The sequence below is a fragment of the Talpa occidentalis genome, unplaced genomic scaffold, assembly GCF_014898055.3.
Source record: "Talpa occidentalis isolate TD23 unplaced genomic scaffold, MPIMG_talOcc4v2.1 talOcc4.16, whole genome shotgun sequence".
Taxonomy (NCBI): Eukaryota; Metazoa; Chordata; class Mammalia; order Eulipotyphla; family Talpidae; genus Talpa; species Talpa occidentalis.
In genome coordinates this window covers 48,066,340-48,090,127 of record NW_023601653.1, presented here as the reverse complement: position 1 = coordinate 48,090,127, position 23,788 = coordinate 48,066,340, and the positions used below count along the sequence as shown (strand labels likewise).

General features: G+C 39.5%; 1 protein-coding gene and 1 pseudogene across 2 annotated transcripts in view; one reads left to right on the top strand and one right to left on the bottom strand.

Moving 5' to 3' along the window:
• The first annotated feature begins 7,686 nt into the window (after window positions 1–7,686).
• On the top strand, window positions 7,687–8,958 carry LOC119248306 (tubulin alpha-1B chain-like; annotated as a pseudogene).
• A 6,981-nt stretch (window positions 8,959–15,939) lies between these two features.
• RPAP3 (RNA polymerase II associated protein 3) overlaps window positions 15,940–23,788 on the bottom strand; it is a 43,373-nt gene continuing 35,524 nt past the window's right edge. For both annotated transcript variants that reach the window (XM_037514167.2, XM_037514166.2), the window contains exons 13-17: window positions 22,117–22,355; window positions 20,577–20,763; window positions 19,697–19,794; window positions 18,580–18,680; window positions 15,940–16,242 (exon numbers count right to left, since the gene is read on the bottom strand). In XM_037514167.2, the coding sequence (XP_037370064.1) occupies window positions 16,157–16,242; window positions 18,580–18,680; window positions 19,697–19,794; window positions 20,577–20,763; window positions 22,117–22,355 (711 nt within the window). In that variant the 3' untranslated portion in view covers window positions 15,940–16,156. The remainder of the gene's footprint in view (window positions 16,243–18,579; window positions 18,681–19,696; window positions 19,795–20,576; window positions 20,764–22,116; window positions 22,356–23,788) is intronic.

Genomic DNA, 23,788 nt, shown 5'->3' with positions numbered 1-23,788 from the left:
TCATCTTTCTTTTTTTTTTTTTTTTTTTTTTTTTTTTTAATAAATTTTATTGTTATATTCCCCATACAATTGCCCGCCCCCATTCTGACCCCAATCCCTCCCCTCCCGCCCCCGCCCCCCTAAAGTGTTCTCTGGTTCATAGTTTTTTGTTGATTTTGATTTTCACTTTCTTATAGTTTTTCATTTTCCTGGTCCCTTATTTAAGTTTTCTAGATTCCTGCTATGAGTGAGACATCCGGTATTTTTCTTTTTCTTTTTGGCTTATTTCGCTGAGCATGATCCTTCCAGCGCCATCCATGTTGCAGCAAATTGCATGTGTTTATCTTTTTTGAATGCTGAGTAATATTCCATGGTATATATGTACCACATCTTCTTGATCCAGTCATCTATTTTTTGGGCATTTGGGTTGTTTCAAAGCTTAGCTATTGTAAACAGTGCTGCTATAACATAGGGGTGCAGGTGTTCTTTGGAATTGATGTTTCTGTGTCCTTGGGTAAATACCTAGGAGTGGAATTGCTGGGTCATATGGAAGCTCTATGTTTAGTAGGTCCAGAAATCTCCACACAGCTTTCCACAGTGGTTGGACCAGTTTGCACTCCCACCAACAGTGCAGAAGAGTTCCTTTTTCTCCACACTCTCGCCAACATTGTTGTTGCTAGTTTTTTTAATATGTGCCATTCTCACTGGTGTAAGATGGTATCTCATGGTAGTTTTGATTTGCATTTCCCTGATGACAAGTGATGTTGAACATTTTTTCATATGCCTGTTGGCCATTTGCATTTCCTCTTCAGAGAAGTTTCTTTTAAGCTCTTCTGCCCATTTTTTGACTGGATTATTTTCTTTGTTGTTGTTGAGTCTCATCAGCTCTTTGCAGATTTTGTGATCAGTCCTTTATCATTAGTGTTGGGTGCAAAAATGTTCTCCAGTTGGTGGGGTTTCTCTTTGTTTTTGTTATTGTCTCTTTTGCTGTGCAAAAGCTCTTTAATTTGATATAGTCCCAGCTGTTTATCTTTGCCTTCACTATCACTGCTTTGGGTGATGTGTCTGTAAAGATGTCTTTGATGTGCAAATCACGTAGTGTTTCGCCTATATTTCCTTCTATATATTTTATGGTTTCAGGTCTTATGTCTAGTTCTTTAATCCATTTTGAGTTGATTTTTGTGTATGGTGTGAGGTGGTGGTCAAGCTTCATTCTTTTGCATGTAGCGACCCAGTTTTCCCAGCACCATTTATTGAACAAACTTTCTTTGCTCCAATGCATAGTCTTTGCTCCTTTGTCAAAGATTAGTTGACCATAAATCTGTGGGTTTATTTCTGGATTTTCTATTCGATTCCATTGGTCTGTATGTCTGTTCTTGTTCCAATACCATGCAGTTTTGATGATTATGGCTTTGTAGTATAGTTTGAAGTCTGGGAGTCTGATGCCTCCATTCCCTTCTTTTTTTTTCAGGAGAGCTTTGGCTATTCGGGGTTTTTTGTGATTCCATATGAATTTCATCAATAATTTTTCTATTTCTTTGAAGAATGACATTGAAATTTTGATTGGAATAGCATTGAATCTGTATATTGCTTTTGGAAGGATGGCCATTTTAATAATGTTTATTCTTCCAATCCATGAGCAGGGGATGTCTCTCCATTTCTTTGTGTCTTCTTCTATTTCTTTTAACAGTGTTTTATAGTTTTCTTTGTATAGGTCCTTTACCTCTTTTGTTAGATTTATTCCCAAATATTTGATTTTTTTTGTTTCAATAACAAAAGGGATGGTCTTTTCGATTTCTTCTTCTTCAGATTTATTGTTTGTGTATAGGAAGGCTACTGACTTTTGCGTGTTGATTTTGTATCCTGCCACTTTACTGAACTGATTGATGAGTTGAATTAGCTTTTCTGTGGAGTTTTTGGGGTTCTCTATGTATAATATCATATCGTCTGCAAATAGTGATAGTTTGACTTCTTCTTTTCCTATTTGGATTCCTTGGATGTCTTTCTCTTGTCTTATTGCCCTGGCTAGGACTTCCAGTATTATATTGAAAAGCAATGGTGAGAGTGGACATCCTTGTCTTGTTCCAGATCTTAATGGAATTGCTTTCAGCTTTTCACCATTGAGAATGACACTGGCTGTTGGCTTGTCATAGATGGCCTTTATGATGTTGAGGTATGTTCCTTGTATCCCCAGAATTTCAAGGGCTTTTATCATGAATGGGTGTTGCACTTTGTCGAAAGCTTTCTCAGCATCTATTGATATTATCATATGGTTTTTATATTTCTTTTTGTTGATGTGTTGGATAACGTTGATTGATTTTCGGATGTTAAACCATCCTTGTGCCCCTGGAATGAATCCAACTTGGTCGTGGTGAATTATCTTATGGATACATTGTTGGATTCTGATAGCTAAAATTTTATTGAGGATTTTTGCATCAGTGTTCATTAGGGAGATTGGCCTGTAGTTTTCCTTTTTTGTGTTGTCCTTGTTCGGTTTTGGTATTAGTGTAATGTTGGCTTCATAGAACGTGTTTGGTATTGTCCCTTCCTTCTCAATTTTTTGGAAGAGTTTGTGAAGGATAGGCACTAATTCGTCTCTGAATGTTTGGTAGAATTCTTTTGTAAATCCATCAGGTCCTGGGCTTTTGTTTTTGGGGAGGTTTTTGATTACCATTTCAATTTCGCTAATTGTAATTGGTCTGTTTAGGTGTTCTATTTCTTCTTTATCTAGCTTTGGGTGATTGTAGAGTTGTAGGAATTTGTCCATCTCCTCTAGATTGTTAAACTTGTTTCCATATAACTGTTCATAGTAGTTACTGATTATTCTTTTGATTTCTGCTGTGTCCGTTGTGATTTCTCCTCTTTCATTGATGATCCTGTTTATTTGTGCTTTCTCCCTTTTTTCCTTTGTGAGCCTGGCTAGGGGTTTGTCTATTTTATTGATTTTTTCAAAGAACCAGCTCTTGGTTTCATTGATCTTTTGGATTGTTTTTTTAGTTTCAATTTCATTTATTTCTGCTTTGGTTTTTATTATTTCTTTTCTTCTACTGGTTTTGGGGTTTTCTTGTTGTTCTTTTTCTAGATCTTTGAGCTTTGAGATTAGGTTGTTTCTTTGCGTTCTTTCTTGTTTCTTGATGTGAGCTTCTATTGCTATATATTTTCCTCTTATTACTGCTTTTGCTGCATCCCATACATTTAGGATATTGGTGTCCTCCTTGTCGTTCAATTCAAAAAATTTTTTAATTTCTTCTTTGATCTCCTCATTAGTCCAATGGTCTTCCAGTAGTGTGGTTTTTAATCTCCATGAGGTAGGAAAGTTCCTTGCCTTCTTTTTATGGTTTATTTCTAGTTTGATGCCTTCATGGTCAGAAAAGATGGTTGATATGATTTCAATCTTGGTGTATCTGTTGATGTTTGTCTTGTGCCCCAGTATGTGATCGATCCTGGAGAATGATCCGTGTGCGCTTGAGAAAAATGTGTACTCCGTTTTTTTGGGGTTTAGTGTTCTATAGATGTCTGTTAAGCCCAATTGCTCTAGGTCTTTATTTAGAGCTTTGGTTTCTTTACTTATTTTTTGTCTTGTTGATCTATCCATTGTTGATAGTGGTGTGTTGAAGTCTCCCACTACGTATGTGTTTTCTCTGATGTCTGTTTTCAGAGAGGACAACAGTTGTCTGATATATTTTGGTGCTCCTTCGTTTGGTGAGTATATGTTAATGAGTGTTATTTCTTCTTGAAGTATTGTCCCCTTGATCATAATGTAGTGACCATTGGGGTCTCTTTTTATCTTTTTGAGTTTGAAATCTGTTTTATCTGATATAAGTATAGCTGTTCCTGCTTTCTTTTTTGGTCCATTTGCTTGTAGGATTGTTTTCCATCCTTTAACTTTGAGCCTATTTTTATCTTTTGTAGCTAAATGTGTTTCCTGGAGACAGCAAAAGGTTGGGTTTTGTTTCTTAATCCAGGCTGCAACTCTGTGTCTTTTTATTGAAGAGTTTAGTCCATTTACATTTAGAGTTAATATTGATATGTTAACATCTGTATTTGCCATTGTGTTTGTCTTTCCTTTGATTTTATTTATTTATTCTTTTAATAACTTTTTTTTTTTTTTTGGCCTTCTTTCATTGTTATTCGTCGCTCTGAGGTTCTGGCTTTAGAACTCCTTGTAGTATTTTTTGGAGTGGGGGTTTAGTTGCAATGAAATTCCGGAGTTTCTGTTTGTCTGGGAAGGTCCATATTCTTTCTTCAAAGAGGAAGGAGAGCTTTGAGGGATAGAGTATTCTTGGTTGGCATCTGTTTTCTTGGAGTCTGTTGACTATGTCCCTCCACTCTCTCCTTGCCCGTAGTGTTTCTTCGGAGAAGTCTGATGTCAGCCTGATTGGTTTTCCTTTGAATGTTATCTGTTTCTTCCCTCTTGCCAGCTTCATTATTTTTTCCTTGTCCTGGATTCTTGGGAGCTTTACTATTATGTGTCTTGCTGTATTTTTCCTTTCGTCGTGGAAGTTTGGTGTTCTTCTTGCTTCTTGTATATCAATTTTCAGCTCCTTCTTCACATTTGGGAAGTTCTCTTCAATTATCTCTTTGAATATTTTCTCTGTTCCTACATCTCTCTCCTCTCCTTCTGGTATTCCTATAACTCTTATATTTCCTTTCCTCATGGAGTCCGATAGTTCCCGAAGTCTTTCTTCGTTCTTTTTCCTTCGTACTTCTCTTTCCTTCTCTGTTTTGGTTCTTTTTATTTCTGTGTCTTCAAGATTACTTATTCGTTCTTCCATTTCATCTATTCTGCTTTCATTGCTTTTCCCAGAATTCTTTAGTTCTTCCATTAATTCTTTGATCTCCTGCATTTCTTTTACTTCCCTCTTTAGGGACTCAATTTCTTTCTTCTGACCATTGTTTTCCCTCTCTAGGGACTCAATTGCATTCTTCTGATCGTTGATTATTTTTCCCTTATCATTGTTTTCCTTTATGACTTCTGTCAGTTTTTTAATCACGGCAATTTTAAATTCTCTTTCTGGAAGGCTCAGAAATTCTTCCAAGTTATTGTCGTTGCAATCTGGGGGCTGGCTTTCTTTTTGTGGTGTGCTTTTTCTCTGGAGAGTTGCTAGGTTGCGTGTGGTTCTTCTCCTCCCTACTGTCTGTTTTCTAATTTGCCGTATGCGTTGGGACACTGTGTTGTTGGGACTTGCCGGCATCTTGGGTGGGCTTCTCTGTTCCCCTCTGGTTCTTCCAGGAGTCATCTGTCAGTTTCAAGCAGCCTTTACTGGAGAAAGGTCCCTGTTCTAAAATGCCGATGTGGGGACACACTCCCCTGTGCGCCTGGTCTGCCCCGGCGGTGGGTTCCTGCTCCCCTCTGGGCTTGGACTGCAGGCCAGAGGGGGTCTGGCGTGGGCGAACTTCCCCCGCTCACCTCTGGCTCCTGAGGAAGCCTTCTGCAGGTAGTCTTTACTGAAGAAATGTCCCTGTTCTAAAATGGTGATGTGGGACACACTCCCTGCGCTTCTGGTCTCAGGCACACTATTCTGCACGCCTGGTCTGCCCCGGCTGTGGGTGCTCGCTCTCCCTGTGGGCTCAGACTACTTGTTCAGAAGGGGCCCGGTGTGGGCTAACTCCCCAGCTGGCCACTAGCTCCTTCAGTAGCCTGTGCTGGGGTCAAGTCACTAGGTGGCTCCAGAGATCTCTCCTAGAGCCCTTGGGGAGCTGATTTTCCACCCCGTGGGACAGGGAGCAGAGCGGGGATGGTAGGGTACACCTCAACGGCTTTGGGGTGCTGTGTCTGCCTTGTGCCCCACCGTCGTGGGGAACCCACGCCCCTAATTTCGTGTCCCGGGTCTCAGTTCCAAAGCCCTCAGTTCCAGGACGCGGGCTGTAGCCCAGATCAGTGGCGCGGGAATGGCGCCTTTTGAATCCCGCTCCCCTGCCTGGGCGCCTTGTTCCTGCTCACTCAGGGAGGGCCTCCGCCCGGGTCTCAGTTCCAAAGCCCTCAGTTCCAGGACGCGGGCTGTAGCCCAGATCAGTGGCGTGGGAATGGCGCCTTTTGAATCCCGCTCCCCTGCCTGGGCGCCTTGTTCCTGCTCACTCAGGGAGGGCCTCCGCCCGGGTCTCAGTTCCAAAGCCCTCAGTTCCAGGACGCGGGCTATAGCCCAGATCAGTGGCGCGGGAATGGCGCCTTTTGAATCCCGCTCCCCTGCCTGGGCACCTTGTTCCTGCTCACTCAGGGAGGGCCTCCGCAGTCTCCCCGCAAGCCTAGGTCGCAGGCGCAGGGCCCTGGGCAGCTGCAATCCGAGCGCCGCTTTCGCGCAAGCTTACCGGGCGGCTGGGGCTGTGTGCTGGTGCTGGGCTCCTCCTGGTGGGCGGGGCTCTCTTTACTGGCGCCTGGAGCTCACCTCTGCGGCGGATCCTGCAGGGTTCGCCTCAGCTCCCGTTCACGGGGTGTGGTGGCTGAAATAGTTCCTTTCCACTCACAGTCCCACTTGCTGCATCCGTTTTTCTTGTTGGGCGTTTTGGTTTGTTGTTTCCCTCGTCTCTGCCGGTCGGAGAGTGCCGCCTCTGTGGGCGGGGGAGGGGAGCAGGGTTCTGCGCTTCCCTCCCTTCTCGTCCTCTTTTATGGCAACTTTCTTCTTCGGGCAGTTTGCTGGAGTCGTCCGTTTATCTTCCCTGTCTCAGTTCTCACTGGGACCTGCCGCTTTTCCTCCCTATTAACTTTTTTTAATGGGAGATCTTACTCGCAGCGTCTCCTCGCCGCCATGTTGCTCCGCCCCCTTTCTTCTCATTTTCAAGTGATTACTCCGAAAACATCATGAATATAATTCTCCTATGAAGTGAAAATATTTTATGCCACCTGCTTTATAACTCAATTCAGGAAAACAACTGAATCTCTCACCTATGCTTCAAAATAAGTTCCTGAAAGTTTTCTTTCCAGATCTTTTCACATTTTCAAAAGCATGAAAACAAGATTTCTTTAACCATGTCCATAAAGATTAGCTGCAGCAAAATATCTGCCATCAAAGCCACATCAGTAGCAGCCCCAAAAGAAAGGAAATAGCATATGACACACTACATCAATAGCGTCTTCATGTTGCTTATTTCGGTATCACTGAATCTTACTAAAGAGAAATCTGCTACTTAGCAAATGGTCTGATACATTTGTAGCTTCCTAGAGTCAGGATTTTATTGTGATTTGAGTATCTTACACTAAATAACCACTATGGTCCCCCACCACCAGGCGAGGGTCCCACATGGCACGCAGATGTCTCCTGCCGCCCACTGCTCCCCTCAGCAGTGTATTTCTTCGGTCTGCCTGTTCTGTTCTGGCTCTGGTGAATTCTCTCACCCTCCTGCACTTCTGACTGTACCCAGTGCTTGTATAAATAAATAAACGAAAAATCTTTAAAAAAAAAAAAAACACTATGACAGAAGAAATGCATGAGGAAATACACTGAATATAATCTAGGAAAACCTAAACTCCCAAAACAAACATAAGCTCAAAGTAACAGGTTGGAAACAATCCTACAAGCAAAAGGGACTCTAAAAATAGGCAGGGACAGGCATACTTGTATCAGACAATATAAATTTCCAGTTAAAAAAAGGTAAGAAGAGCAGGTTCTCTTAAATTGCCTAAGGGTAATGCTATGAGAAGCAACCATCTCTCTTCTTCCTCTCTGCCATCTGCTCAGCAGCCACAAAGTAGCAACCACACATGAGTGTGTCTCCATCCATGTTGGCCAGGCTGGTGTCCAGATGGGCAGTGCCTGCTGGGAGCTCTACTGCCTAGAGCAATGACCAGATGCCCAGTGACAAAATCATTGACTTCCTTAGCTATGAGACGGGCACTGGCAAGCATGTGCCCCAGGCAGTGTTTGTTGACCTGGAACCCAGTCACTGAGGTTCACACTGGCACAAACTGCCAGCTCTTCCATGCTAGCATCTCATTTCAAGCAAGGAAGATGTGGCCAATAACTATGCCCAAGGGCACTACACTATTGGCAAGGAGTTCATTGACCTGGTCTTGGACAGAATTCACAAGCTGGTTGATCAGTGCACAGGTGTTCAGGGCTTCTTGGATTTGCACAACTTTGGTGGGGGAACTGGTTCTGGGTTCACCTCCCTGTTATGGAATGCCTCTGTCAATTATGTGAAGAAGTTGAATCTGGAGTTCTCCATTTACCCAGTCCCCCAGGTTTCCACAGCTGTAGTTGAGCCTTACAAAACCATCCTTACTACCCACACCACCCTGGAGCACTCTGTGCCTTCATGGTAGACAATGAGGTTATCTATGACATCTGTCGCAGAAACCTTGATATTGAGTGCCCCACCTATACTAACCTAAATAGGTTGATAGATCAAATTATAACCTCCATCACTGCTTCCCTCAGATCTAACGGAGCTGTGAATGTTGAGCTGACAAAATTCTAGACCATCCTGGTGTCCTTTCCCCACATCTATTTCCCCTGGCCACATATGTTCATTATCTCTGCTCAGAAAGCCTACCAAAACAGCTTTCTGTGGCAGAGATTGCCAATGCACGCTTTGAGCCAGCCAACCATATGGTGAAATATGACCCTCACCTTGGTACACAGTTTGCTTCCTGTTGTACCGTGGCAATGTGGAGCCCAAAGATGTCAGTGCTGCCATTGCCACCAGCAAGACCAAGCACAGCATCCAATTTGTGGATTGGTGCCCTACTGGTTTCAGTTTACATTAATTATCAGCCTCCCACTGTGGTACCTGGTGGCGTCCTAGCCAAGGTACAATGAGCTGAGTGCATGCTGAGCAACACTACAGCCATTGCTGAGGCCTGGACTCATCTGGACTTGATATATGCCAAGCATGCTTTTGTTCACAAGTAAATGGGTGGGGACATGGAAGAAGGAGAGTTTCCTGAGGCCCGTGAGGACATGGGTGCCCTTGAGAAGGATTATGAGGAGATTGGAGTGGATTCTGTTCAAGGAAAAAGTGAGAAAGGAGAGGAATACTAAAGTTAAAATGTCACAAAAGTGCTGCTTTTACAGGGGAGCTTATGCTGTTTTAATCATTGAAATGTTTTGGTCTGATCAATTTGTATGTAGCAGTGTTTATGATCATATACAATTACTGACCTATACCTGAAAACATGACACTTTGTTATAGACCCCAGCTGTCCATTTCTGTAATGAGTGTGAATAAAGTATTCCCTGTCAAGAAAGAAGGAAAGAAAGGAAAGAAAGGAAAGAAAGGAAAGAAAGGAAAGAAAGGAAAGAAAGGAAAGAAAGGAAAGAAAGGAAAGAAAGGAAAGAAAGGAAAGAAAAGAAAGAAAGAAAGAAAGAAAGAAAGAAAGAAAGAAAGAAAGAAAGAAAGAAAGAAAGAAAGAAAGAAAGAAAGAAAGAAAGAAAGAAAGAAAGAAAGAAAGAAAGAAAGAAAGAAAGAAAGAAAGAAAGAAAGAAAGAAAGAAAGAAAGAAAGAAAGAAAGAAAAAGTCACAAGAGATAGAGAGGGACACTATATAGTGATGCCTCTTGGGATTCATTCCCAACAGCAAGGAAAACATGAGAACATAAATAGTTGGGACTACATCAAACTTAAAAGCCTCTTTATAGCAAAAGAAACCATAAATAAAGTAAAAAGACACCCCACTAAAATGGGAGAAAATGTTTGCATACTGTACATCTGATATCAAAGGTGTGCAAAGAACTCATAAAACTCTGCAAAAACAAATAACCCCATCAAAAAGCAGACAAGAGAATTAAACAGACACCTCTCCAGAGTAGACATTCAAACAGCCAGCAGGTACATGACAGAATGTTCACAATCACTTATTAGAGAAATGCAAATCAAGATGTCAATGAGATACCATCTTACACATGTGAGAAAGGCCCTATGGGAAAGACCAGAAACAAGTGCTGATGAGGATGTGGAGAAAAGGGAAGACTTCTTCTCTTCCGGTGAATGCAAACTGGTCCATCCCCTATGAAAAGCACTGTGGAGGTATCTCAAAACATTCAACATGGATCTGCCATTGAGCCCAGTAATTACACTCCTAGGCATCTATCCAAAACACTCAAAAACACTAATTTATTGCAGTACTGCAGTATTGCAGTACCGCTTACTATAGCTAACTATGGAAACAACCCGAGTGCCCCAGAACAGATGAGTGGATCAAAAAGATGTGATATATGTATATATACACAGTGGAATACTTAATACTCAGCAATCAAAAAAGATAAACTCACGTCATTTGCAGCAACTTGGGTGGAGCCTGAAAAGATAATGCTAAGTGAAACAAGTCAGAAGAAGATAAATACGGATGGTGTTACTAAGATGTAGAACATAAAGTAACCAAATGAATGATCAGATAAAGACAAGCTGCAAAACTCACCCTTGATAGCTGACTATAGAACTGAAGTACCAGATGGAAGGGGAAAGGAGAAAGCATAAAAAGGGAAGGAAGCACAGTGGTCTATAGTGGGAGAACATGAATGAGTTGGTGGTGGTGCACTATGGTGGTAATGCCTGATGTGGGTACCCCGATATTACCTCAGTTAAAAATAAATTATTAAAGGGCCTCCCCTGGTGGCGCAGCGGCTGAGTGCTGGGCTGCAAAGCTGCCCACAGCCTCTGCAGTGCCGGTTTGATCCCCAGCTGCCGGCGAGGGTTCCACACGGCGCACAGACCTCTCCTGCTGCACCCACTGCTCCCCTCAGCAGTGTATTTCGTCAGTCTGCCTGTTCTGTTCCCCGCTCTGGCTCTGGTGAATTCTCTCACCCTCCTGTGCTTCTGACTGTACCCAGTGCTTGTATAAATAAATATATAAATCTTTAAAAATAATAATAAATTATTAAAAAATAAAATACATTGATCCATCAATAAACATTAATTGAGGCTGTTGTGGACAAAGCCTACATAAGCTCCAATGATATGTCATGACTTTCAAGGAGCTTTAATTCTAGTATGGAGTCAAGATGCACATGCATGAAAAATGAGCATTTAGAAAAATGATGCCAATCAACCATTATCCCAAACATCTGCCTTCCATTGTATATGGAATTACCTACAACCTCCAGGTTAAGACAAGTTGCTATTAACATGTTACATGACCTTCACTGTATGCCAAGCCCTCTGCCAGGACACTCTCCTTCCCATTTTCTCTCATATGAAATGCTGCTTCCTTTCCTGTCCCACCTAGTCTGATTCAGGGTTGCTCCTACAGAATGTTCTCCCTTAGTACCCTCTCCAAACCTTGCATCAGGGCACTCGTGACACTGTACTGTAATAGCTAGTTTATCTGACTCCCTGTTATACTGGGTTACAGGAGGGCTGAAGTGTTTTCTCAACTGCTTAGTCTTCTGCAATTACCCATTAGCCAAGATGAAGGGATCCTGGATGAATGCCTCCATGTCCTGTGGATCCTCCCTTCTAAATCTATCTTAAACCCATCCTGTCTTCCATCCCATTGTCATGCCTCCAAGGAGTTGGTTTAAAACAGTGGCTGGTCACATGACCTCTGGAATCAGACCACCTGTACATTATCTCCACTCCACTACCTGTGATCAGGTGGGCAACGAAGGACATGTTACATAATTTATATATGCCTCAATTTCATTATCTGTAAAATGGAGATACAATAGAACCTACCTCCTAAGGATATTGAAAATGTACATAAAAAAAATAAGATAAAGCCCATAATGTCAGGCAAATAGGAGCATTTAATAAAGGTTATCCCATTTAGTTCAAATGTTCATTAGACGGCTGCTCTGAGGCACCACCTCTGCGTTGTTCCCAGGCCCACTCTCAGCTGCTGCAGCCACCTCTGCCGGGCCTCCTCAGTTGCAGCGGACTTGGACAGATTACCATCAGAACCCCCAACTCTTGTCGCCTTACTAAGCTACATGGGATCACTGACAGTGCCTGACCATGTCAGACATGGCTGGCCATGAGCACCGGCTCCCAAATCCCCACCAAGGACTTAAAAATTTAAGTTGTGGAGAAGGCAGAGCATGGAAGACACACCCCTGCTAATGGGAACACTAATGAGGAAAATGGGGAGCAGAAGGCCAACAAGGAAGTAGATGAAGAGTAGGAAGGGGGCGGGGAGGAAGAGGATGGAGATGGAGATGAGGCCAAGGCAGCCACGGGCAGCACAGTTGGAGATGATGAGCATGATGACATGGACACCTAGAAGCAGACCGATGAGGATGACGAAAGGGAACAAAAGGAAAATTTAAACATAAAAAATAAAAAGGGGGCCTCCCCTGGTGGCACAGTGGTTGAGCGCTGGGCTGCAAAGCTGCCCGCAGCCTCTGCAGCACCAGTTCGATCCCGGGTCACTGGGTGAGGGTCCCACATGGCGCGCAGACCTCTCCTGCTGCCCACTGCTCCCCTCAGCAGTGTACTTTGTCAGTCTGCTTGTTCTGCTCCCCGCTCTGGTTCTGGTGGATCCTCTCACCCTCCCGCGCTTCTGCCTATACCCAGTGCTTGTATAAATAAATAAATAAATCTTTGAAAAAAAAATAAATTAAAAATAAATAAATAAATAAAAAGGTCGCAGCAATTGTATCATTCACTTTCCATATCACTCCTCAGAATCCAAACTCTGTCACCTCTGGTAGAGCCCACCTGCCCTCAGACTCGGTCACCTCTGGTAGACCCACCTGCCCTCAGACAGCGCCGCCGACAACCCTGCCCCCACCACTCAAACAGAACCGCGTAGATTTGCAGCAGGGGAGAAGAAAAAGAACAAAAGCTTCAAGGCCCTGCATTTTTTTCTTTAAAGTAATTTTTATTTTATTTTTAAACAATATTTGCTTCCCCCCACCCCCTCAGATTGAGTCCCCATAGAATTTCCTTCCCCAAGGCACCCTTGCACCATCACCACAGTCCCCTGTGCTCCTCCCTCCCTCCCTCTGATCCCTCTCCCTCCTCCTCCCCTGCAGTATGTCTCTGATTTATAATTGTCTGTTTTTGCTTTGTTATTTTTTTTTACACTGATGTCTTATTTGGTTCCCCTATATTCCTGTTATAAGTAAAGCCATCCGATATTTTTTTTTCCTTCTGGCTTATTTCACTGAGCATAATTTCTTCTAGCTCCATTTACATTGCTACAAATGGCATGAGTTTATCTGGAGGTTCCTCAGTCTGCTAAAAATGGAGCTACCATACCACCCGGCAATTCCACTGCTAGGGATCTACCCAAAGGACACAGAAACAATGATTCAAAACAGCGCCTTTACACCTATGTTTATTGCAGCACTATTTACAATAGGTAAAACCTGGAAACAACCCAAACGCCCAAAAATAGATGACTGGATCAAGATGTGGTATATATGTATACACAATGGAATATTATTCAGCAATCAAAAAAGTAATTTTGGGGGCCTCCCATGGTGGCGCAGCAGTTGAGCACTGGGCTGCAGTGCCGCTTCGATCCCTGGCCACCAGGGATGGTCCCACATGGTGCGCAGACCTCTCTTGCAGCAACCGCTGCTTCCCTCGGGAGTGTATTTCATCAGTCTGCCTGTTCTGTTCCCCGCTCTGGCTCTGGTAAATTCTCTCGCCCTCCCATGCTTCTGACTGTACCCAGTGCTTGTATAAATAAAAAATAAATAAATCTTTTAAAAAAAAAAAGTAATTTTTAAAGAAAAAAATTTTATTTACATTTTATATTTTTGTACATTGTTAGGGGTCATTTTTAATGGTGTCAAATTACCAAATCTACCTTTGCTCTCTGGCCTACTTCTGACTTTACTTGAGGTGTGATTTTGTTCATTATAATCTGAAGAAAGAAAACAAACAACCCTGTAAAAATAAGCAAAACCAAAAAATTTTATTCTGAGCATTACAGTAACTTTTTCTGTGTGCACTTAGCTATAAGTAGTTGGTTTGTATAATGTTAAAAAGGCCAAAAATAAGTGTTTTTTTTTCCTTTTTTGTCTATTTGAAGTTGCTGTGCTTGTTTGACGGGGAAGGTGGCTGATGTCTGACACATGTTGTCCAACAATAAATAGAATTTTACTTTGCAGAGTTGTTCTAACAACAAAAAAATCAAATGCTCATTACTTATCTTCTATATTCCTGCAGTATTTTTCTTGTTGGTCTCCTGTTTCCAGTCATACCATCACCAGTCTCATCACTGCTATCAGTATGTTAAAATTCAATCACAAGTCAATCCCTTGCTTAAAACCCTGAGTGACTCCCACTTTGGGGAACTTGCTTCTCCATCACTGAATAGGAGATTTTTCATGCTCTAGCTCCCCACCCCCACTCATCTCCCCACAGCTGGGCTATTCTTTACTGAATATACTTTCTCCCCTGGAGTCTAATCCGTTGTGTCTAAATCCAGATGTCTTCTCCATAGGGATGGCCTTCCTCAATCAGAGGAACTTTTTGTGTCCTGCATTTCAGATTTCTTTCATTACATTTGTCACCCTTTATTATAGTTGATGCTTCTTGTCTGATTCCCCCATTAAGACCTGAGATTCTTGAGGGCAGAGGTGGTGGTTTTAGTTTTGGTATCTGCTAACACCTAGCATGGTGTTTGGTATATATGTTACTGAGTTAAAAATTTAAACCCATAGATCTGAAATGCTTATCAAACGTGTTCTGATATTTAGTTCAAAAATCACTGTGCTACAAAGAGTAAGCTGGCCTAAATCTTGCAAAGACGACATGATGAGAACAACGCTGAAGGAATACTTAGCTGGCAGAGGCATGAGAAATAGATTTATGCAGTAATGCAGCCAGACATCTACATCAGGGGTTAGTGCCATCTTCAAGGCCTAAGGTGGCAGATGTAAGAAACTATAGGGGGAAGGTTTACTGGAGTTCACGAGTAATTGGAACTTGGGGAAAAGACATAAGGCTCAAAAATAATGCTATAGCTTGAGTTCCTATATAACCAATGGTGCTGTTAAAAGAGGGAAGAATGGGGCCTCCCATTCTGCGCTGGTGGCGCAGCGGTTGAGTGCTGGGCTGCGAAGCTGCCCGCAGCCTCTGCAGCGCCGCTTTGATCCCAAGCCCCCGGAGAGGGTCCCACATGGGGTGACAGAACTCTCCTGCCACGCCCACTGCTCCCCTCAGCAGTGTATTTCATCTGCCTGTTCTGCTCCCCGCTCTGGCTCTGATGAATTCTCTCATCCTCCCGCACTTCTGACTGTACCCCAGTGCTTGTACAAATAAAGAAATCTTTAAAACAACAAAAAAAAAAAGAGGGAAGAATGATCCTGCTGTACCAAGAGGGTGATGAGTTTTTAAAATTTTGGGTTCTTGTCAGCAAGAATACACCAAGTTGTTATGGCTAGTGAGTAGCTAGGGGGAAAAAGATTACAAATTTGTAAGGTGGTGGAATCTCTCTAAGCAGTAAAACTCTGAAGAAAGAAGAGGGCCAAGGACTGGACACTGAACGCACAAAAATTAAAATAAGACAGAAATTGCCACCAGGAGGATATGGGGAATCTAGAGCGCAAATGTCACCAAAGCCAAGATATTCAACCAGGTCAAACCTACAGGGGTCAAGGAGAAGAACTAAGGGGAAAACTACTGCCTTTACTAGCATATAACCACTGAAGATAGCTAGAGAAACAAGAAAGGGTAATGGCAGGGTCAAAGGACCATTCCTCTAAGTAGAAAAATATGGACTTGCTATAGTCAGGCGCAGAGCCACAGAAGATAGAGAATATCAGAACACAAAGTGATAGAAAAGGCAAGACGGTATGGATTCTGAGTAAGGCCAAGTCCTTTCTTATGCTCAGGAAAGTAGATGAACCATGCCAGAGAGAGCCAACAACCTCCTCTGGGATAGTTCTACTGGGAGTTATGTCTCCTTAACATAAATGCTGAAAATATGTATCCTACAACTAAGTAATTTTAACTTACTAAAATGGCACAATGATACCAAGTTTTATAAAGAAACAATCTGGTTACTTAACTAATTCTATAGAAATATAACTACTTACATACTAATGTGCAACTTTCAAGAAATGACAAAATATTGATCACTACAGGTACACTTAAGTTATGTTTTTATTTTCAGAATTAAACTTATAAACAATTAATTTAAGTACATTTCTTGCTAGTTAAATCACAATTCTCTTTAGTTCATTTATGTCCAATGTCTCTATGATTTCATTTCTTAAAAACACACTTTCATTTTCAGTAGAAAAAAATGTACTGATATAGATCAAAGACAGTTTTAGTAACAACGGAAATCAACCACCATATCTTTTCCTAAGTTCTTCAACAGAATTATCCTTCAATCCTGATTTGTCTATGTGATTGAACAATACACAGGCAACTGGAAAAAAAAAAAAAAGTCTTCATTTTAACCTCAATTTTTCAAAAGTAAATAAAAAAAGTAAAGGGAGTAATATGCATCAAAATCTTTTTACATTTTAAAACAATAACCATTAGATTATCTATAAATTCTAATTCAATATTTTAAAAGCCAACCAAAGAATAGAAAATCACACAACAATCCAGTACTTCTTAACAAAATATTTTGCTTTAGCAATACAAAATTTCTCCTACATCCTCAATGACATTCATCTTGCAGACTAAACTCATTCTGTCCCACCTTAATTTACCCTGTGTAACAAATACACATTTTCTGCTTAATATTTCACTTGACTGTTTTCAAGTATAAATTATTTTTTACAAAAAATTTCATACCACTATAATAAACTGAAAATTAGCAATAACATCTACATAATCATGTCTGATGGGCGGGCAGTCATATATTTTTTCATAATATGCAATAAAAAATAATTACTAAAAATTAAAAAAAAATTTGCCTATGAATCATATAAAATCATCTTTCCTACCAATGAATGGTCCATACTCAACACTTTAAAAAGGACTGTTACATATGCTCATGTTTGCCAACATCAACAGTTGTTATGATAAAGGTAGTAACAAAAGATATCAACAGCTAATGTTTACTGAATGCTTAGTTACATGCCAGGAACTATTCTAAGTGCTTCCCATATTTAACTTAGCTGACAGTGGTGACCCAACGAACACAGCAGTTAGCAGGTCAGCCTGCAAAGCCAGTTCATGTTCTTTAACTTATCACATTACAGTGATTACACTTAAACATATAATGTTATAATGGCAAGAAAATCATTCACTTAACATACTGAGAGGTTATTATATACTATGCACTATTATGTACTAACACATACTAAGGTTATTATGTACTACACCCTGAGGCCTAGTGAACAAGGTAAACCACATCCCTGCTTTCATGGAGCTTTCATTCTGTTAGGGAGAGGAAAAAATAAAAACATGAAATAATGTCAGCTAGTTACATATTATGAAGAAGGAAAAAGGGCAAGAAGACAGAGGGTAATGAGGCAGGAGTCAGGCAGTTATTTTGAGGTCTGGTAAGGAAAGGTGTCTCTGAGGTAGTGACTATTAGAAGAAAATTGAATGAAGTGAGGAAATCAGGGAAATACTCTTGTCTGAAGAAACAGACATATGCACAGCTCCTAAGGCTAAAGTAAGTTTATAGCTTGGTAAATTACAAAAATACAAAGTCAGTGTGGTAGGACAGTGATTGAAACAAATGGTAGAAAACAAGGTCAGAAAACTAGTAAGAAAAAGTACTATTTTTCATGGAATTTAGGGACTTTTTTGATTAATGATAAAGCAGAAACATCTTTGTGTTTAAATGCTATCTTACAAATCCACTTAAACTCTAACATTAAAAATCCACTTTCCTAATATACAATATAAAGTATTTTTCTTAGTGACTGAGACTCATTCAATGTCACTGCTAGAAACATAAAGAATAAATAAGGAGTCCAAATACATACATGTAATACATACATGTGTGTATTTCAAAATATATTAAATATGTGCTACTTCCAAAATGAAAAATCTGATATTCTTGAATGCTAATTTCTATTTTTCCTGAAACTGAATATAAACAAAACTCTCATGTAACTAAACTTTCTGTACTTTGATTTTATTTTTTTCCCCAAAACTGACCCTTTAAGACTAAGATGAAGACATAAAGGATCTAATTCTTCAGGCACATCATCTGCCACTCATTACGCCCTAACTCTACAATCCAGCTACACTGCACTTGTTTTAATTTTCTGAACTCAATTTGTTCTTTCCTGCCTCAAAGTACCTGCACATGTCATTCTCTCAGTCTAAAGCTGTTCCAAACCCCCCTGACCTAACTGAGTCCTAAATGTCTTTGAGGTTCAGCTTAAATCAAGCAAACTCAAGGAAATTAGCTCTCAGAGAATGGGTCATACCTCCCATGCATATGGCAAGAACTCAACCATTACACTATTACTGCATTTTCAAGTAGAAGAGCCCAGATTATAAAGTCTATAAATCTGGATCTGGCTTCCAGCTAAGTTACCTCGGTCAAATTCTTTACCTCTCTGTGATCAAGTCAAGAGAATGATAATCATACCAATACGTCATAAGACTGTTGCCAGAACTAAAAATTTATTTTACTTAAATTATAATACAATTTAATTAACTTAATTATGATTAAATTTAACTGTATATGTGCTTAGTACACAGGAAATATTCAATGAATGTTTGCTATCATTTGTTCAATATATAAAGGAATAAGAATAAACAGATACGGAAAAAATTTTTTCACAGAACTTACTTTTTTTCTCAGATTCAGACATAAACATCACAGCCATATCGAACCTTTTTATTTCAGAAAGTCTTTGCAAGATTTCAAAGATGAGTGATGGTTTTTCTTTCCTAAAATAATTCCAGTATAAAACAAATTATTAATTAAAAGTAGCTCATAGTTCATTTTCTGCTCAGTAACACAGGTTTTTTTTTTTTTTTTAAAGATTTATTTTTTATTTATACAATAGCTAGGGTACAGGCCAGAGGCGCAGGAGGGTGAGAGGATTTACCAGAGACAGAGTGGGGAGCAGAACAGGCAGACAGACTGAAAGCACTTGCTGAGGGGAGCAGCAGATGAGACAGGATAGGTCTGCCTTGCCATGTGGGAATCTCCCTGGGCGGCCAGGAATTGAACCCCTGCTACAGAGGCCACAGACAGCTTCACAGCGCTGTGCTCAATCCGCTGCACCACCAGGGAGGCCCACAATATTTTTTTTTTAAAAAATTTATTTATTTATGTGTACAAGAGCTGGGGTACAGGCCAGAGATGCGGGGGGTGGGGGGGTGAGAGGATTCACCAGAGACAGAGTGGGGAACAGAACAGGCAGACTGACTGAAATACACTGCTGAGGGGAGCAGCGGGTAAGACAGGCGAGGTCTGCTTCGCCATGTGGGTTGCTCCCTGGCCAGCAGGAAACTGAACTCGTGCTGCAGAGGCTGCGGACTGCTTCATAGTGCGGTGCTTAATCCCATGCACCACCAAGGACTCCCCACAATATTCTTAGGTATATATAAGGTCATCATTTATCATTTTTCCCTAGATATTATCTACATTCTAAATGCCCAAATGAAGAGACAGATATCAAGTCAACTGAAGAAATTGTAATAATCTTAAATGTGAGGCGTAGCACAGACATTATTTTACTATAACATTTGTCACTTTATTTAAAAAAAAACCTGAAAAGCCATTATTCCTCCTACTTAATCATTTCTCTTCTTATTGTTTTCATTTGTCATGTCTTTACAACTTTTGCAATAATTATACTATATACAAGACAGTAACCTATTAGAGGAACTAAATTTCCCAAATGACAAGAAACAGAACAGCAACACAATATGAAAGTATAAAAACAAACTCAACTTACTCAATGTAAAAGTCATGCAGAATTTTAATGATTTGGTTGAATAGATGTGGGTCTAGATTTTTCTGGAACAACTTAGGATACAAGGATGGTTCAATTTGCTTGGGAAAAATATAAAGTTAGAAAATTAAATTATGGCAATCATCATATTGCAAATTATATAAGTACTCAGGTGAATATAGCAAAGAATAACTACTATACATTAGTAATTAAATAATAAAGGAGACACAATGAAATACAATTATGACAGATGAATGAAAAAACTATAAGATAATCTCTCTGTTTAAGTCAGAAAAATCTCATGAACAAACAGATATATACCACCCTGAGACAGGAAACTTGAGAAAGCTCTCAAAGAACAATAAAAATATCCAGACTTTAAAAAATAGAATTATAGTATATTTGGAATTAATTGTATACTGCAAAATTTAAGGATTACTATAATTATACCTAGAAAAGACAATGCCAATCAATTATGTGATAAATTTCATATCACTGGATTCTTTTCCTTGGAGCAAATAAAAGCTAATTTTCAAGAGAATGGGAATCTAAATATTGCGATCACTGCTTGGTACATAGAAGGCACACTCGATGTATTGTGGCTTCTGTCCCCATTTTTGAAGGATGAAGAATTAAGTTTATAATACATGAAATTAGAATTTAGTTATTTTAGATGAGAATATAACACAGAATCAGTTTCCAAATATTCCCTGGTTGCAAGTACTTAAACAGTCTTGTCTAGGTGATAGATACATCATTCAAGGGATACAAGCATTTTCTACAATCATATTATATACAAATTGCAAATTAACACATTATAAAATAACAAAAGAAGTTCTCTGCCTTTTATCTACAGTAGAACTACTAGTGCTTCCCTTCATACCTTCAAATACTGATACAACATATCTGGAGAATTTTTCAGTTGTCTGAAATCAGATTCAAGCTGGAATGAGTTTGCAGGAACTGGAGGAAGAACAGCTGTGGTAAAATGAGCAGGTGTTTTATCTACCACTACAGAAATCTTCTCACTCAAAGACTGACATACATCCTGTTTCAAACTGGCCTGATATCTGAAATATTACAGAGGCATCAAACAATCAGAAAACAACCACAACACATTAAATTCTTTCAGCTGAAAATACATGTACATTTTTGACAAGACAGACATTCATCACATGCTGCCTATGTAATGACTGTTATCTATTGGCTTATCAGACTGGCCACTATTTAAGCATACCATTTCTAGATCAGAATTTCAAGAAAGATATTACAAAAGGGAAGAAATGTTTCCTCCTTTAAAAAAAAAGAAAAAAAAAAATCTACCAGTTTAAGATCTTACTCACAAACCATACTGTCTCTGTAAATAGAACTACTAAAATTTAAAGTTAAAAAAATGTTAATAGACTTTTCTCTCTCCCCGGCCATCTTGGCGGCTGTTCTTGGTTGGGGGCCATCCCGCATCTAAGGCAGGAAGATGGTGGCCGCAAAGAAGACGAAAAAGTCGCTGGAGTCGATCAACTCTAGGCTCCAACTTGTTATGAAAAGTGGAAAGTACGTGCTGGGGTACAAGCAGACTCTGAAAATGATCAGACAAGGCAAAGCTAAACTGGTCATCCTCGCCAACAACTGCCCAGCCTTGAGGAAATCTGAAATAGAGTACTACGCCATGTTGGCCAAAACTGGTGTCCATCACTACAGTGGTAATAATATTGAATTGGGCACAGCGTGTGGAAAATACTACAGAGTATGCACACTGGCTATCATTGACCCAGGTGATTCTGATATCATTAGAAGCATGCCAGAACAGACTGGTGAAAAGTAAATCATGTAAAATTTTTCTTTAATAAAACTGGCCGCATCTTGTTTTAAAAACAAACAAACAAAAAAATGTTAATAGATACAAGAATATATGAATAGTTTCATGCAAGACTATATGAAGATTTAATACCTCAAAAACTTAATATACATTTTCTATTCTCATTATTAAGGAAACATGACATATTTTTTAAATTCCAAACAAAATTTAAAGAATCCATAAATAATCTTAAATATTAATGGTTGAAATAATGATAAAGCCTGAATTCTACATTTTTTATAAAGCTTCCTTTTAAGAAGTCAAAAAAATTACTGAAATAAAAGTGAAACATACATACTGAAGTTCTGAAAATGAAAATCAATTTGTTCAAGACTCCTTTTAACATCTCTAAATTGCCCGCGACAAAACTACGGTAAAGGAGTAGTGATCATCCTCTAAGCAAAACCTCTCAGGGTAAGGAAAACAAACAAAAAAAAAAACACTAGCATGTAAAGCTGGGCAATTCAAAAAGTTATGATAAGTACAAATTGGAAATTTTATCAGTAATATCAATTTTTTAGTGAAATTAGTACCATTCTAGATGATTATCAAATAAGAGTCTACTCACTGTGGGGCTAAAGTATCACTGATTTCTTCTATTTTCAAAACTTTTGCTTTTGGAATATCACTTGTGGGCAAAAGGTCATCTTGACTTGAATTCTTCTTACTTGGAGTGCCTGTGGTTGCTATTACATTTGCTAGATTAATAGATTTACTTTCTGGAGTAGCAGCAGTAGTACTATCTGGCACATCAATAGTCTGTATCAAATTACCAGTTTCTTCAATAACAACCTTCTTGAGTGGTTTCTAAAACAATTAAAATCAATTCTTTAAATCAACAGCCAATATCCCAGTTTTAAGTATATTCAATTTGATGGCTAGACAGACTAAGGAGTCAGACTCTTGAGAATATTTAAAAAAAGATGCACAGCACTTACCACAGGTAGATCTAAAAGAGTGGGGGGAGACATGTAAATATATATAGTATAAAATATACAAATATATATAAATAAAGACAGGGCAACTGGATACATACTGAAAAGGGAGAAAGCACAAAATGCTAAGAGAATACAAAGGAAGACAAACTCAACACCAGGGCAGCTTTCACAGAAGCAGCAGAGAGGAATGGCAATGAGGAAGGGTTCCACATGGGCAGTGGACAGGTGAGGTCAGTGGGGCTAGTGCAAGTAGAGGAGTGATAGAGACAAAGTCTGAAGGGGCTATTTAAAGACAGTTTTAAAAGTGACTTGGACCCTTTATCAAGGAGATTGGACTTTCTTTATCCTAAAAGGAACATGCCACGAAAAAAAAAAGACCAAATCAATAGCAGTACTGTGGGCTAACTGAAGATTAAATACAACAAAAGCAGGGAATAACCAATATTTTATAAGAAACAGACTAATATTAAAACCTAAATTCATTGTCTAAATATATAGCAGACCCAAATAAAAACAGTCCATGATTAAAGATCTGCCAAGTAATATTCACAAAGTTGGTAAGACTTAACCATAGTGATTTTTAACTTAATAACATTCACTGATTATTTTAATCATTACAGAAGTTGAACCTTTTCAATTTCTTAAGTTTACATATAGTCCTTTTTTTTTAATAAAACTTTCTTCAAGGTACTCTAAGTGTGCATTCCCACCGTAAAGGTAAATACTCAAGAAACTGTAAATTTTAAAAGTCTGAAATAAATGCTAAACTCAAGTGTTTTTTAAAACCAGTCCTATTAACACAGCTAAGACAAGACCTACTGGTAACCAGTGAGTGTTACTGGATGAATGCACATAAAATAAAAAGCTGTCAGTAAACGTGTTAACAGATTCCTGTTAGCACTTCTATTTTAAAGGATAATCATGTTCAGCTAAGGTCTTTGCTTTACTAAGAAATATCAGCAAGTTTTCTATCAAGAACTGAACAAGAATAGACCTGTGTTTGTGTTAAAAAAAAAAAAAAGAGAGAGAGACTAATGACAGGCAATAATTACTAAATTAAAACAATGTAATTAAAGTCCCATATAAAACCAAATCCTTTGATTGACAACAGCTATATAAACAATCCCAATTTACAAATTCCCTAACAGATGGTCTTTATCAAATGTGTGGGCATTGAGAGATGCTAAAAGGCTACCGAAAATGAAAATCAATTTGTTCAAGACTCTTTTTATCATCTCCATCTGTAAAAGGAGGATAAAAATATCTTCTCTGACTGCCTTATAAAGTTGTTTTCTCAAGACA